Source organism: Scleropages formosus, chromosome 2 (assembly GCF_900964775.1).
Source record: "Scleropages formosus chromosome 2, fSclFor1.1, whole genome shotgun sequence".
NCBI classification, from domain to species: Eukaryota; Metazoa; Chordata; class Actinopteri; order Osteoglossiformes; family Osteoglossidae; genus Scleropages; species Scleropages formosus.
Genome location: NC_041807.1, coordinates 39,050,768 through 39,064,190, shown reverse-complemented (window position 1 = coordinate 39,064,190; position 13,423 = coordinate 39,050,768). Strand labels below are relative to the sequence as shown.

At 41.6% G+C, this 13,423-nt stretch overlaps 4 protein-coding genes across 9 annotated transcripts in view; 3 read left to right on the top strand and 1 right to left on the bottom strand.

The window, feature by feature from the left end:
• The window catches only part of LOC108922356 (tumor necrosis factor receptor superfamily member 5-like), a 533,457-nt gene that overhangs the window by 7,317 nt on the left and 512,717 nt on the right, over positions 1–13,423 (top strand). The window lies entirely within an intron of this gene.
• Positions 1–13,423, bottom strand: part of LOC114909298 (NACHT, LRR and PYD domains-containing protein 12-like) — a 454,333-nt gene that overhangs the window by 178,876 nt on the left and 262,034 nt on the right. The window lies entirely within an intron of this gene.
• Positions 1–13,423, top strand: part of LOC108922354 (tumor necrosis factor receptor superfamily member 14-like) — an 83,035-nt gene that overhangs the window by 56,348 nt on the left and 13,264 nt on the right. The gene's annotated exons all lie outside the window — the stretch shown is intronic.
• On the top strand, positions 1,375–12,175 carry LOC108922357 (tumor necrosis factor receptor superfamily member 14-like). Of its 6 annotated transcripts, none has more exons than XM_018732457.2 (9): positions 1,375–1,451; positions 8,951–9,006; positions 10,210–10,327; positions 10,468–10,593; positions 10,705–10,860; positions 10,990–11,077; positions 11,154–11,311; positions 11,446–11,522; positions 12,140–12,175. In XM_018732457.2, the coding sequence occupies exons 3-8, from the start codon at positions 10,210–10,212 to the stop codon at positions 11,508–11,510; spliced, it is 711 nt and encodes a 236-aa protein (XP_018587973.1). In that variant the 5' UTR covers positions 1,375–1,451; positions 8,951–9,006; the 3' UTR covers positions 11,511–11,522; positions 12,140–12,175. The 6 variants fall into 6 exon arrangements, with proteins under 6 accessions (XP_018587973.1, XP_018587967.1, XP_018587971.1 ...); XM_018732451.2 differs by having other exon boundaries at positions 8,951–9,072; XM_018732455.2 differs by lacking the exon at positions 1,375–1,451 and adding an exon at positions 1,462–1,584 and having other exon boundaries at positions 8,951–9,072.

Below are 13,423 nucleotides of genomic sequence, written 5' to 3'. Positions count from 1 at the left end.
ACATCACAAGCCCAACCCTTTCTTCTAACTGACAAATAACGTTCATGTTTGTTTACCAGACATTTGTTGGCCTACATTTTGGTGAATGATAAACTGTCGAATAATTCTATAGTTTAATATTTAACTCATTTTTTTTTTTATTTAAAACATGAAAAATTGTGACATCACTGTAGACAATAGATTTGTTTTATATTAAAGTACCACTTAAAATTAATACCAGAAACTGTATACTTCTTTCATTTGCTCGCATACTTAGAAGTTAAAATAACAGGAAGTTTGCGCGGTTTTGACAAGTTTGCAGTTCAACGCTGCAAGTTTTGCACCTTCCCTTAGAAAATAAAATGCATACAGGAAGCTCGTGTTGCAATCGCCTCGAGCTTTAAAACAGTTTTAAAGCTGAAGATCTTTAATAACCTTTATAAACTTTGGCCTCTGATCTTTTTCTCCTTAGAAAATCACTTTAATCCAGTAACAGAAGTGAACAGTTCAGAGTCCGGGTTTAAAATGTAAAGTTACTGTCTGATCAGGAGTTTTGTGTCTTTAGGCTGCAGAGTGAACAAACAGCAAATGTGTCAAAAGGCGCCAGTGGCAAACTTTCCTTTTACTTTCACTTTCTCTGTTTATGAGACACGTGGTGTTGTAGCCCTATTTTTGTTCTTACATTTGGCCTTCTTATTGCAATTTCTTTGCTTTTTCTGAGGTTTTCCGTGGACAAAGTGCTTTTTTTCAGGACATTCTCACTGGTGTCCTCTCCAAGTGTCTGGGTCCAGTTCCAAAAGAAACCCGATATATTTGCCGTAAAGTACCTACTGAACCTGAACTTGATATTAATTTACTACTGTGGTTCACAGGATCCTCCTGAAGGTACACAGCTGGACAGTGTCATTATTCTTACAAATCAGGTCGCAAAGTAATTTGATGTTTCTGTGAAAATACTGAGTCTGCATGAAATGAAGGTCACTATATATCATATATAATAGATACAATATTACACACACACACTTTCAGAACTGCTTGTCCCATACGGGGTGGCGGGGAACCGGAGCCTACCCCGTAACAGAGGGCGTAAGGCCGGAGGGGAAGGGAACACACCCAGGACGGGACGCCAGTCCGTCACAAGGCACCCCAAGGGGGACTCGAACCCCAGACCCACCAGAGAGCAGAACTGTGGTCCAACCCACTGCGCCACCGCACCCCGATACAATACTAATAAATGTAAAATCTTTAGTTCTCTCCTGTTTTTAACTGCGCTCCTGGTACGGACCGAAGGTCAGACCACGCCCCCATACCCAGACCACGCCCCCATCCCCCAGACCACGCCCCCATCCCCCAGACCACGCCCCCATCCCCCAGACCACGCCACGCCCCGTTCCGCCATAAACAGCGAAACGCACAGAAAGAAAAAGAAGAATTGCTGTCGGAACAAAGCGACAGAATATCAGCACTGACTGGTAACTCACGCCTCATGTTCACTATTTCCGTGAATCTTACTGTAGTGTGTCCAAGTTTGATTAAAAAACGTCCATTTGCGTTACGATTACTGTTGTTGTGTTCAACGTCCAGTCGTCATGCCACGTGTAATAAGTAAGTATAAAATAAACGATGCAAATAAATAAATAAATAACAGTGTAAACGGTGTATTACTGCGAGGTTCCAATCCGCACCTGTAAAGTGTTTCGTTCTGCGCAATAATACGAGGGAAAGAGTAACGACAGCGATTCGATGACCTCCGCGTGTTTGTTCCACTCACTGTCACGCATATACTCTGAAATGTTGTATGATACACGAAATGTTTCTTTCCTTGTTGTGCTTAGATGATTGTTACATAATTGAATATCATGAGCTCTATTGATTATTATATATTTCTATAAATGTGATTTCCCTGTACCCTTTTTTTTTACAAGGTTATTTCATTTGTCAGAGACGTTTATACCCTGCCAGCAATAAAAAGGTTAATTTTTATTTTTTTCTTAAACGAGTAAATGCCATGAGCACGGCCACGCCCATTCGTGGAGAAACACAAGTATAAACGCTTTTCAGACGCAGTGTGTGGAGTCCTGGAAGGGAACTACTGTATTGATCCTTATGAGGGAGGATGTAGAGCAGCACAGCAAAACACAACTGAACCTGCAAACCTGGACACTTCATCAAACACCCCTGGTCTGACTGGATTTTTATTTTTTTTTTCCATAATCCGGTGTTGTTTCATCCCGATGGAACTCAAAACATGGTGTGAATAATTTGGAGGATGACATGACGGAATTCACAAGTCTCAACCAGTTTATCAAAGATCATTTGATTAAATGAATGAAATAAAAACAAAAAGCAATGCTGTTAGCACGCTGTCGGCTCTCAGGTTCAGCGATCCTCACTCACCAGTTGTATTTTGAGCGCGTCTAACGCGAGTTCTTGGCGCTCGCTGGACGCGGGAGTCCAGACGCTCCTTTTCGGGACCTGACCACAGGGGGGGGTCCAGACCCGTCCGGACTGCGGGTTCCCACACGTCCTTGTCCACTCGAAGACTCGCGCTCTGCTCACGTGCTTCTGCTCCACCCCCGATAATTAATGAACGACCCCTCTGCTCTCGCCCTCTTTAATATTAATTATCGGGTCGCTCTCGTATACAATTTTCTTTTCGTCGTTGCTCTGCCTCTGGTGGAGCCCGAACAGAAGCGTTTCAGTCTGTCAGAGTGCGTTACAGCGAGAGAAAGAACCTGGGGACACCGTAGACGGAATAATAATAGTCCGTGCTGGGTAAGTAAGTGTACGAAATATGTTTTCATTTATTACTATTAATTACGGTGTTGCCACAATTACAAGTCAGCATCAGTAAAGTCAAGATGGAGGTAAAAACGCCTGATTGTATTCGTCATTCCATTTAATGTGTCAGCTCATGTAAATTGCTTTCGTCATTTGATCTGTTTTCAGTTATTTTGTATATTTTTTTTTTCAGCCAGTTCCGCGGTATCTGCTAGGAAAAAGCTCAGCACAGTGTGTCGTGTGAACAACTTCAAGTTCACTTAAGATACTAGTTTCCCAGCCCCCAGGATCATGCTTTTATAGTTTTTCCCAGCCTGACTTTTTAAACAATTTAGTTGTTCAGGGAAATGAAGAGCCTAATTTTCGTTTACACAGAAACTTCCTTCACCAAACGCAAAGAATGTCCTGCTTCTCAAATGTTTTACTCGGGGGTTAGTTTCCTCATATCTTCATATTTTTATCTGATCTTACAAGTGTTAAAGTCCTAGAGCAGATAATTTAGATCCCCTAAAGACTTTTGTGCTAAGACATTTAGCACCCTGATCTGTATATTTCCACTCTTACAGTGACTGTAGGCATTAATCAAAATAACAAGACAATCTATTATGTCAATAGGACAGTTGCAGTCTTACTGTGATTCTGATTTTAGTACTAATAAAACATTGCATTAAAGTTAATTTTCTATGCATGTTTGCTTGGCATCTTGAATTATTTGTGTTTGCTTACTGCCTGATATCAGTTACTATTTTAAGTAGCAGCTGTTTTCCTTAAATAGTAAATATCGATTCAATTCCTCCCCTTGATGCATGAGGGCTACGCAAACTGAGCTTAACTGCTCACTGCAGTTCGTGGGCTGCATTGTGAAGGTGACTTACAAAAGTATAATCGCTTGCTCTTGAAACGTTATCTTAACTGGACTTCAAACAGGTGGAAATTTTAATTTTTATTATATTGAACAGGAACCACATACTACATCATAAAGAAGCACAACCTCACAGGACCAAAAACAGCTGGATCCTGAGGATCCATTTAAGTACTTTGGCCACACCTGGTCCTCATCACTTAATCAGGTGCAGCCAATAAGGAGGGTATGGCCATGTTCCTGTGTGCCACAGGGAATTAATAATAACAAAGTCCATTAAATAAAAGAGACCCTCGGAACAATCTAAGACTCTGTGTGCAGTTTAGCCTTCAGTTCATCTTCACACTCTTTCCTGTTAATAACACACTGCAGCCCACAAAGATGTGATGTCAGTTCAGCTACTAACTATTCATTAAACTTCTATGATGTCAAGGTGTGGTCCGTCTAAATAAAACTGCTGGCTTTGCATCAGTCATATGGCTCCTGACAATTTACAAACAAGATCCTTTCCTGGCATCTTCTGGTTGCTGAGGTTCCACGACAATGAGCATTAGTGCTCTAGCCAAACAAATTTGATCATAAATTTGATTTGATTTGTACTCTGAGGATTGTGTGTCTGTATCTCTGTTGGTGAAATGCACCTTGTTTACTCAGAAATATACACCACTTTGGAGGAAAGTATGTGCTAAGTTAAATGTACAAGTAAAAATAACAAATATCATTTACAGAACAACTGGACTATTAAGTCTATGAAGACAGATTCAGTGTAGCAAAGTTTATTTGGGAATTTCTTGCATCATAGATGAAGTATCTGTGCTGTATGTTGGATTATAACGGTAAAGCCGTTGAGGTTCCCAGTACAGATGTCCACTCCTTCTGCAGTACCCCTAAGCAAGGTGTTTAACCCTGATTACCTTTAACTTCACACCCTCACAGGGACCTACATTGCAGTTTTCACCTCCAGTTTTGAAAGATAAGGAACGGGTTATACAAGATGGCCTGGAATGAGAAGGGGGCAGAGAGCATAAGGGAGGATCTTTCCCAGATTCAGACTGATGAAATCCTGTCGAAGGTCAAATGTGCTGCAGACAGATTCTGCAGTCTGGTAATGTGATCCATAGCATGTGATTAAGCAAAACACCTGAAATGTGAGATTCTGAGTTTGCAGAACAGAAAGCAAGAAAGATTTCTTTGTATTTTGACCATGCGATGTCAAAGCATAAGCTAATTTTTTTTTCTTTTTTTTTTTTTTTTTTAATAGCACATATTTCTGATGCATAATTTGAAATGATATTAAATCCAGGAGGCCCCACTGAAATGGTCCAAACTGGGCTGTGAAATTGCAATGGTGGGTCCTGATGGGACAGACTATTGATCCAAGGTTTTTAACCAAATACAGGCTTTGATCAATAGCCTCTTAACAGGCATCAGAATGCTTCAGTTTTCATACATAAGGGGCTCTGGGTGAGTTGGAAAGTCATTTTGGTGCAACAAACCTTAGGAGATGTGTCCCATGAGAACAGTGGAGCACCTGGTGTACAGAGATCTGATTTTCTGTCCAGACACCATTTCTAAATAAGTTTGCAGTGGAATCCACACATGCTGTGATGTCACATGTTGCAGTCAGATGTTCTGGAGTCACATGTTGCAGAATCACCACTGGTTCACTCGCTCACCCAGCTCTGCTAGATGCTTTTAAAACAGGATGAAACTTTCAGGTGCTTCCTGTCTTTTTCCCCTTTGGAATAAAGTCACTTCCATAACTTCTTTCTTCAAATGTGTCCAGTGTCCATCCTCCTATTCTGCACATCTGCAATTGCCACAAAGTATGTTTTGTTTCTTTTGGCAACAATTACTGAAAATTCCACAGCGGGTGCGGGGGCATGGTGGCGCAGTGGTGCAGTGGGTTGGACTGGGTCCTGCTCGCTGGTGAGTCTGGGGTTTGAGTCCCGCTTGGGGTGCCTTGTGGCGGACTGGTGTCCCGTCCTGGGTGTGTCCCCTCCCCCTCTGGCCCTACGCCCTGAGTTGCCAGGTAGGCTCTGGTTCCCTGCGACCCCATCTGGGACAAGCGGTTCTGAAAATGTGTGTGTGTACTGAAAATTCCTTAAGATGAAAGTGTGAACAAAGAAATTAAATGTTAGTTATTATTATTCAGCAGATCTTTGGCAAATACCACGTACTACCTATGACACAGTGGTCTGAACTGGTAATCAATCAAGAGTTTATTGTCATATGTGCAGTAAACCATCTGTTACACCATACAATGAAATTCTTACTCGTGTGATTCCCCCCAGCAGCTTATGACATAAATTATAAGGACATAAGGAAAAAAACACAAGGCATAAATTACAATTTTACAAAATTACTATTAATGCAATGCAAGAAACAAAATTATGTGCATGTATAAAGTGTACAGTGTGTAATGTAAACATGAAAGACAACTATAATATACTATCTGTCTACTATCAAAGGTAGATCAGGTCGATGATGTTATTTGCATTTTAAAAGGAGTTTGTATGTGTACGCAAAAATATGCAAAAGTAATCTGTAGTCACTGATGTTATTTGCATTGTGGGTGTGTGTATGTGGGGGGTGTGGTGGTGCAGTGGCGCAGGGGGTTGGACCAGGTCCTGCTCTCTGGTGGGTCTGGGGTTTGAATCCCGCTTGGGGTGCCTTGCGATGGACTGGCGTCCCGTCCTGGGTGTGTCCCCTCCCCCTCCAGCCTTATGCCCTGAGTTGCCGGGTTAGGCTCTGGTTCCCCATGACCCCGTATGGGGCAAGCGGTTCAGAAAATGTGTGTGTGGAAAGGATGGGGTAGTTGACACCTTACAAGATCAGAGGGTAATCTGTGTCTGCAGTGATGGGAGAGAGGCAGTAGATGGATGTTGTTCACAAGCCTGATGGCCTGTGGGTAAAAACTGTTTTTCAACCTTGAAGTTCTGGCTTTAACACTCCTGTAGTATCTACCTAATGGTAAGAGTGTGAAAAGGCTGTGCTGGGGGTGACTAATGTCCTTGATGATGTTTATAGCTCTCCTCATGGCTCCGGCCTGGTAGAGGCTCTCCATTGTTGGTAAGGCCGCTCCAGAGATGATTTGGGCAGCTCTCACCAGCCACTGTAGAGCATTACGATCCTGTGCTGTGCAGCTTCCAAACCAGACTGTGATGGAGCTAGTGAGGATGTTCTCGATTGCACACCTATAGAAGCTTCTGAGGATTCAGCTTGGCATGCCAAATTTCCTCAGCCTTCTCAAGAAGTGCAGATGCTCACGTGATTTCTTGACCAGCTGTGTAATGTTATGAGACCGGATGAGATCCTCAGTAATGTGAACACCCAGTTATCTGAAGCTGCTCACTCTCTTCACCACTGTCCCACCAATATGCAATGTTGAGTGCTGCTCCCTTATCCTTCGTGGATCGACAATCATCTCCTTTGTTTTGTTGACATTCAGGGAGAGATTGTCGTCCTTGCACCGCTTCACTAGGTCAGACACTTCCCTCCTGTGTGCTGACTCATTGCCTCCCGTTATCAGTCCAATGACTGTTGTGTCATCAGCAAATTTGATGACGCTGATGTTGTTCTGGGAGGCCATACAATCGTGGGTGAAGAGTGCGTAGAGCATTGGGCTCAACACGCTGCCCTGCGGAGTTCCTGTGTTTATGGTTATTGACCTGGATATGTGGTTCCCAATTCTAACGGAATGGAGTCTGCCCGTTAGAAAGTTCAGAACCCAGTTGCAGAGGGTGGGTGGCACACCAAGATTGTGAAGCTTGTTGATGAGCTTCGAAGGTATCGCTGCGTTGAATGCTGAGCTATAATCAATAAACAGCATTCGAACATAGCTGTCCTTGTTTTCCAGGTGGGTGAGGGCAGTGTGTATTGTACTGATGGCATCCTCTGTGGATCTGTTCGGTCTGTATGCGAACTGGAGAGGGTCCAGAGTGTCTGGAATAATACTCCAGATGTAACTCATGACGATTCTCTCGAAGCACTTCATCACTACCGGAGTCAGCGCAACAGGTTGGTAGTCATTGAGGCAGGATGTTTTATTATTTTTTGGCAGCAGCAGGATAGTAGTCCTTTAAACAGGTGGGAATTGAAGCTTTTTCGAGGGACAAATTGAATATATCCGTAAAGACATCAGCTAGCGCCGATGAGCAGGTTCTGAGTACCCACCCAGGGATGTTGTCTGGGCTGGCTGATTTCCGTGGGTTTATTTTCCCAAAAGTCTTTGCCACAACTACAGATGAGACCGTGAATGCTGGGTTCTGTATGCTCCCAGTGGTTTGTTGTTGAGAACCTCGAATGGGCAAAGAATGTGTTGAATTCGTCAGGTGTAAAGTCCATGTATTTGATGAAATATGCTGCTTATAAAATAAGAACATGGATGTTTTCATTTATAGACTTTTCCCCTTTGTAGCAAGTTCACAGTCTAATACAGACAGTCCTTTCATATTTCTCCCCCCACATACTTCATAATTAATGCTTTGGGTATTCACAAGGTGTAAACGCAGTACAGTAAAGGACAATGGGATACTGTGTGCTCATACACACCCTGTTAGTGTTCGCTGACCGCTTTGTTTTTCCCCTTCCTTCCGTCTTCAGAACAGTCGCTGAGTAGATGTGCTGGGTTGTCTCAATCCAATGCAAATTTTAAATATAATATACTTTTAAGATGCTTATAAAGGGTGGTATACAAAAATATAAATACAAGTGACATTGATGTAAGTTTTACTTATGCTTTATGACATGAAAATGAAACTGACTTCAAGGGGAACTCCACTGTTTCTCCTTTAGTTTTCCATGAATCCTGAAACTAGATATTCCATACTAGTGTCTTATTAAGCTGGGTGTTATGGAAACGCTACATTTATTTTGTTCCATATGAATTCTTATGTATGACTGATGATTGATCATGGTTCATTAGATGAAGTTGATTTAATTTGTTTGAGCATCCAGGCTGAACTCCATCACAATCAGTTTTCATTTGCTTAGTTGTTCAGGGCCTATCATGAATTGATTATGATTATCTATACATTTTAAGAGGTCTAAAATAAAGATAAAAAATTAAAAATGTATTTGAAAACTTTTTTAAAGTCGAAGAACACCTCCACAACATCTGACAAAACAAACACGGTCAGCCTGGAGTCGAAATGAAATCAACAGCTCCAGGATGGCAGTTTGTTGTTCACGTGTAAGAAAAGCAAGCACACACTTTTGCCCCTTAGACATATGAACAGATCTACCTGTAACACAAATTATAGGTAAATATTCAGTACTTTGTAGCTGATAGGTAAATATGTACTGAAATATGTGTCTTTTCCTCAGGTTGTCCAATGGACTCCACAGTGCTACAAAAGGGACAAATACATGTCATGTAAGATGTAAGTTATTTCTGGATATTCATCAAACAAGAATAAAATGATCTCTGTATAATGTTCTATCAAATGGTACGTACTCTTATTAGTTCTGTTTCGCTTAAATGCCTTTTTCACTCCTGAACTTTGTATAACTCCATTAATCAGACATTCTTCTACTTCCTTTGCTTATACAGGTGGTTCCTGATTTACGATGGTTCGACTTATGATTTTTTTTACTTTATGATGGTGAGCTGACGATAGACATTCAGTAGAAACCGTTTTCGAATTTTGATTTTATTTCTCGGGCAAGCGATATGTGGAGCGATACTCTCTCGTGATGCTGGGCAACGGCAGCGATTCGTATCTCCCAGGCTGCCACGCAGAAGTGTGTATTAGATGTATTAAATGCATTTTCGACTTATGATATTTTTGACTTATGATGGGTTTCATGAAACATAACCTCATTGTAAATCATGGACCACCTGTATAAAAATGCATAGTATAATAAACCATTTTACCAGCAAATCCCACAGAAGTCTGACTTTTTGCTGCTTTTTAAAGCTCCATTTCTTCATTCACTGTATTGAAACTCTGTTATTCTGTTACTCATTCTTTTTGTTACTGTATCTTAGCTCTTGTTCCTTTGTATCTGCTCAACTTTCTCACCTATAATTTGATAAATTGATTTTTGCCCCATTCTGTAACCCTTTTTTAGTTTTTACAGTATCTAGTCTAGTCTTAGGTTAATCTTTTATTCACAACAACGTTACATTTGATCCTGGATTAAACTTTTAAGGGCAAATCTAATAAAGTTACCTTGTACAGAAGTGTCAGCTGTATAAATAAATCAGAATAATGAAATGCAGCACAATTAATAATACACCATGTTATTCCATTTTAAAGCAAAGGAAACTTTTAGGTGCAGTACCTTAAGGTTCTGCCTTTCAGTAAAGTCACACTGGAGAAAGTTTATCTGCTTTCTTCCTTTATACGTTATTAACATTTGTACCAGGTGATCACGTTCATGAGGTCACACCCAGTTGTGTTAATTGGGGTGTTTTAATTATTACATACTGTGTACATGACTAACTATGGGCAAAATTTGAGAGAGACTGTAAATTTTACTTTTTCTGTTATTTAGCTATTAATTTGATATTTTTTCTGATAATATGATTGATCATTTTTTGTATATATTTCAATTGACTGGAACACTTTGTCTCACTTCAGATGCGTGTGATTCTTCTGATAAGTATAAATATAACCCCAGTCACATACAACCCCTGTTTTGCATGTGACCGGGCAGAATATGAAATAAATGGACAGTGTTGTCCTATGTGCTTTCCTGGTAAGTCATGCTTTATGCTGCAGCTTTCATAAGCACTCCATAATATTAGAATAAGTGATTGCTGGATTAAAGGTTTTTTTTTTTTTTAGGTATGCTATCAAAGGAAAATGTCAATTGTTTACATTCTGACATTTCTTTAGGAACTCGAGTGTACAGAGACTGTACAGCGCAAACTAGCACTTCCTGTGCCCCCTGTACTGGACCCACTTACACTGACAAACCAAATGGTCTCACTCAGTGTACCTCGTGTACAGTATGTGACCAAGGTGAGAACTGTTGTATCATTTTAAACAATGTTTTGTAAATTCTACTTATAGTAACTACTACAGGTAAACAAATGCTATTATCTTATTATAATTGTATTTCTTCTGCTGTAGGTTTTGGTTTAAAGACAGTGAAGGAGTGTTTAACCACTTCAAACACAGTGTGTGGAGTCCTGGAAGGGAACTATTGTACAGATTTTTCTGAAGGAGAATGCAAGAAAGCAGAAAAACATACAACCTGCAAACCTGGACAGTTCATCAGACACCCAGGTTTGATTGGATTTTTCATATCTGACTATCCAAACTAAAAATAAACCTTAAACAGCAGTCTGTTTTTCTAAAAAGTACTTTAATGTTTTGTACATACACTGTACAACACTGTATTGTTCACTACTGTAGGAACAGACTCTACTGACACTGTGTGTGAGGACTGCCCTGAAAACTCTTACTCCAATGGATCTTCTTCGTCCTGTACATCACACACAGAGTAAGACTTTTCTGTCTGTGTTGCACTGGTTTAAAACCAGAGACTTTGTGTAAAACCTTTTTTTCTTCTGTTCAAGTTGCGAGTCCAAAGGACTTCTCACGATGAAACCAGGAGACAGTGTGTCTGATTCTGAGTGTGGAGAGAAAAAACGGAAGTATCTTATATTCCCTGTCATATTTGGTGTTGCGGTATTGGCAGTAGGGCTACTTTGCATATATCAGAAAAAGTTAAAAGGTAAGAATTTTTATATTTTCAAATGAACAAATATGAAATTAAATACAGACTATTGCTCAGTGAATGAATTCATATTGACCTTTTAATGGATTTATATAATTTTTAACCCCGCAATCAACTGGTGACCCATCCAGGATGTACCTTGCTTGGCACTGCACCCTGTGCTTCTGGGACTGGCCCTGGACCACTGGAAACCTGATTTTCATAAGTAGTTAAGGAAAATTCCCTGCTTTTAATCTTCTATTCAGTTTTAACATAGAAGAAATTAGCAGCAAGTTACACTCATTTCTTGACCCTTAACCTGAAAGAGATTCTTGGAAAATTCTTACACCTAAAGGGTATAAAATACTGTAGATGTGTACATCTTGACAGACTTTTAGCTCGGTGTAAGGAGTGACCACAGCAGGTCCAGTGGAATGGATTGAGTGGAATAAACTTCCTCTATCCTTCAGAGCGGCTGAATCCCTTTCAGCATTTAACAAGGGCCTGAAACATTTATTTCAGATACATTTATTCCTTCGATCTATTTGCTCCATAAAGGTGCACTACATTATTTGTTAAAGTCGTGTCTATTCTGTTTAAAAATCTATTTTTAGCCCTACAGGCTGCCCCTCATGTACCTGTGAAAACAATTGTAATTGACTGTACTTTGCGAATTTGCATATCTGTATGTCAAGCTTTTTCCTTGTTACCAAATGAACTTCTTTTTATTCTGAATTGTAAGCTGCTTTGGAGAAAATCATATGTTAAATAAAAGTATGGAAATAGAAGTGTAAATGTAAATTAAAAGCACACACACACATTTTCAGAACCGCTTGTCCCTTACAGGGTCACGGGGAACCGGAGCCTACCTGGCAACACGGGGCCTAAGGCCGGAGGGGGAAGGGGACACACCCAGGACGGGACGCCAGTCCGCCGCAAGGCACCCCAAGCAGGACTTGAACCCCAGACCCACCGGAGAGCAGGACTGCGGTCCAACCCACTGCGCCACCGCACCCCCCCACTGCGTCACCGCACCCCCTAAATAAAAAGCACACACACACACACACACACATTTTCAGAACCGCTTGTCCCTTACGGGGTCACGGGGAACCGGAGCCTACCCGGCAACACAGGGCGTAAGGCCGGAGAGGGAAGGGGACACACCCAGGACGGGACGCCAGTCCGTCACAAGGCACCCCAAGCGGGACTTGAACCCCAGACCCACCGGAGAGCAGGACTGCGGTCCAACCCACTGCGCCACCGCACCCCCCCACTGCGTCACCGCACCCCCTAAATAAAAAGCATTCATCTTTTAAGTATTACATATCTTTAGCCTTGCACACGGAGTCTTACTGTGTCACTTTCACCAGAAAATGTGAAGTGTTGTGAACTCTTGTGCGAAGTGCTATTGGTTCTGGTTGAAGACACGATACAGTGGTGCTGTGATGAACATTGTGACCCACAGAGACTTTGAGGAAAAGACCAGGGGCTTCAGCGATAGGATGGTCCACGGAACAAGTGATGTAGGTTGGAGATAGAGAATGGTGAGATGCAGAAACACTCTGCCAACAGGATCCTGAGGTTTTTACCATACCAGAACACAGCCTGGTCATTTCTAGTCCTGAGTAAATTGCCTCAATTCATTGCTACATTAGAAACAGGTGTATGGATTTTGGTTGGAGCAGAGTAGGGCCTCTTGTGGTAGCCTTGACATACAAATTATGATCTGCTTCTGGTCACGCATCGTATTAATTCAAAGTTCACACACACACATTGTCTGAAACCGCTTGTCCCATCTGAGGTCGTGGCAAGCCAGAGCCTAACCTGGCAACAGAGGGTGTAAGGCTGAAGGGGGAGAGGACACATCCAGGATGGGACACCAGTCCATTGCAAGGCACCCCAAGCAGGACTCAAACCCCAGACCCATCTGAGAGCAGGACCCGGTCAAACCTGCTGCGCTACCACGCCCCCCAATCAAAGTTCAGCAGGACTAAATAAAACTGTTTATGTTGGGAACAAATGTCAGAACATTGTGTTCAGTACCTTGAAGTCCCAACACAATACCTTATTCAGTTCAGTTTATTTTTCTAGTGATTCCCACACAATGATGCAGAGCGCAGAACGAAAGCA

What these genes read in the sequence shown, in the direction of transcription:
- LOC108922357 (XM_018732451.2), top strand. An exon ending in TCCTGTACATCACACACAGA is followed by an intron (nt 11,078 to 11,153) that starts GTAAGACTTTTC and finishes CTTCTGTTCAAG; the next exon opens with TTGCGAGTCCAAAGGACTTC. An exon ending in ATATCAGAAAAAGTTAAAAG is followed by an intron (nt 11,312 to 11,445) that starts GTAAGAATTTTT and finishes TGACCCATCCAG; the next exon opens with GATGTACCTTGCTTGGCACT.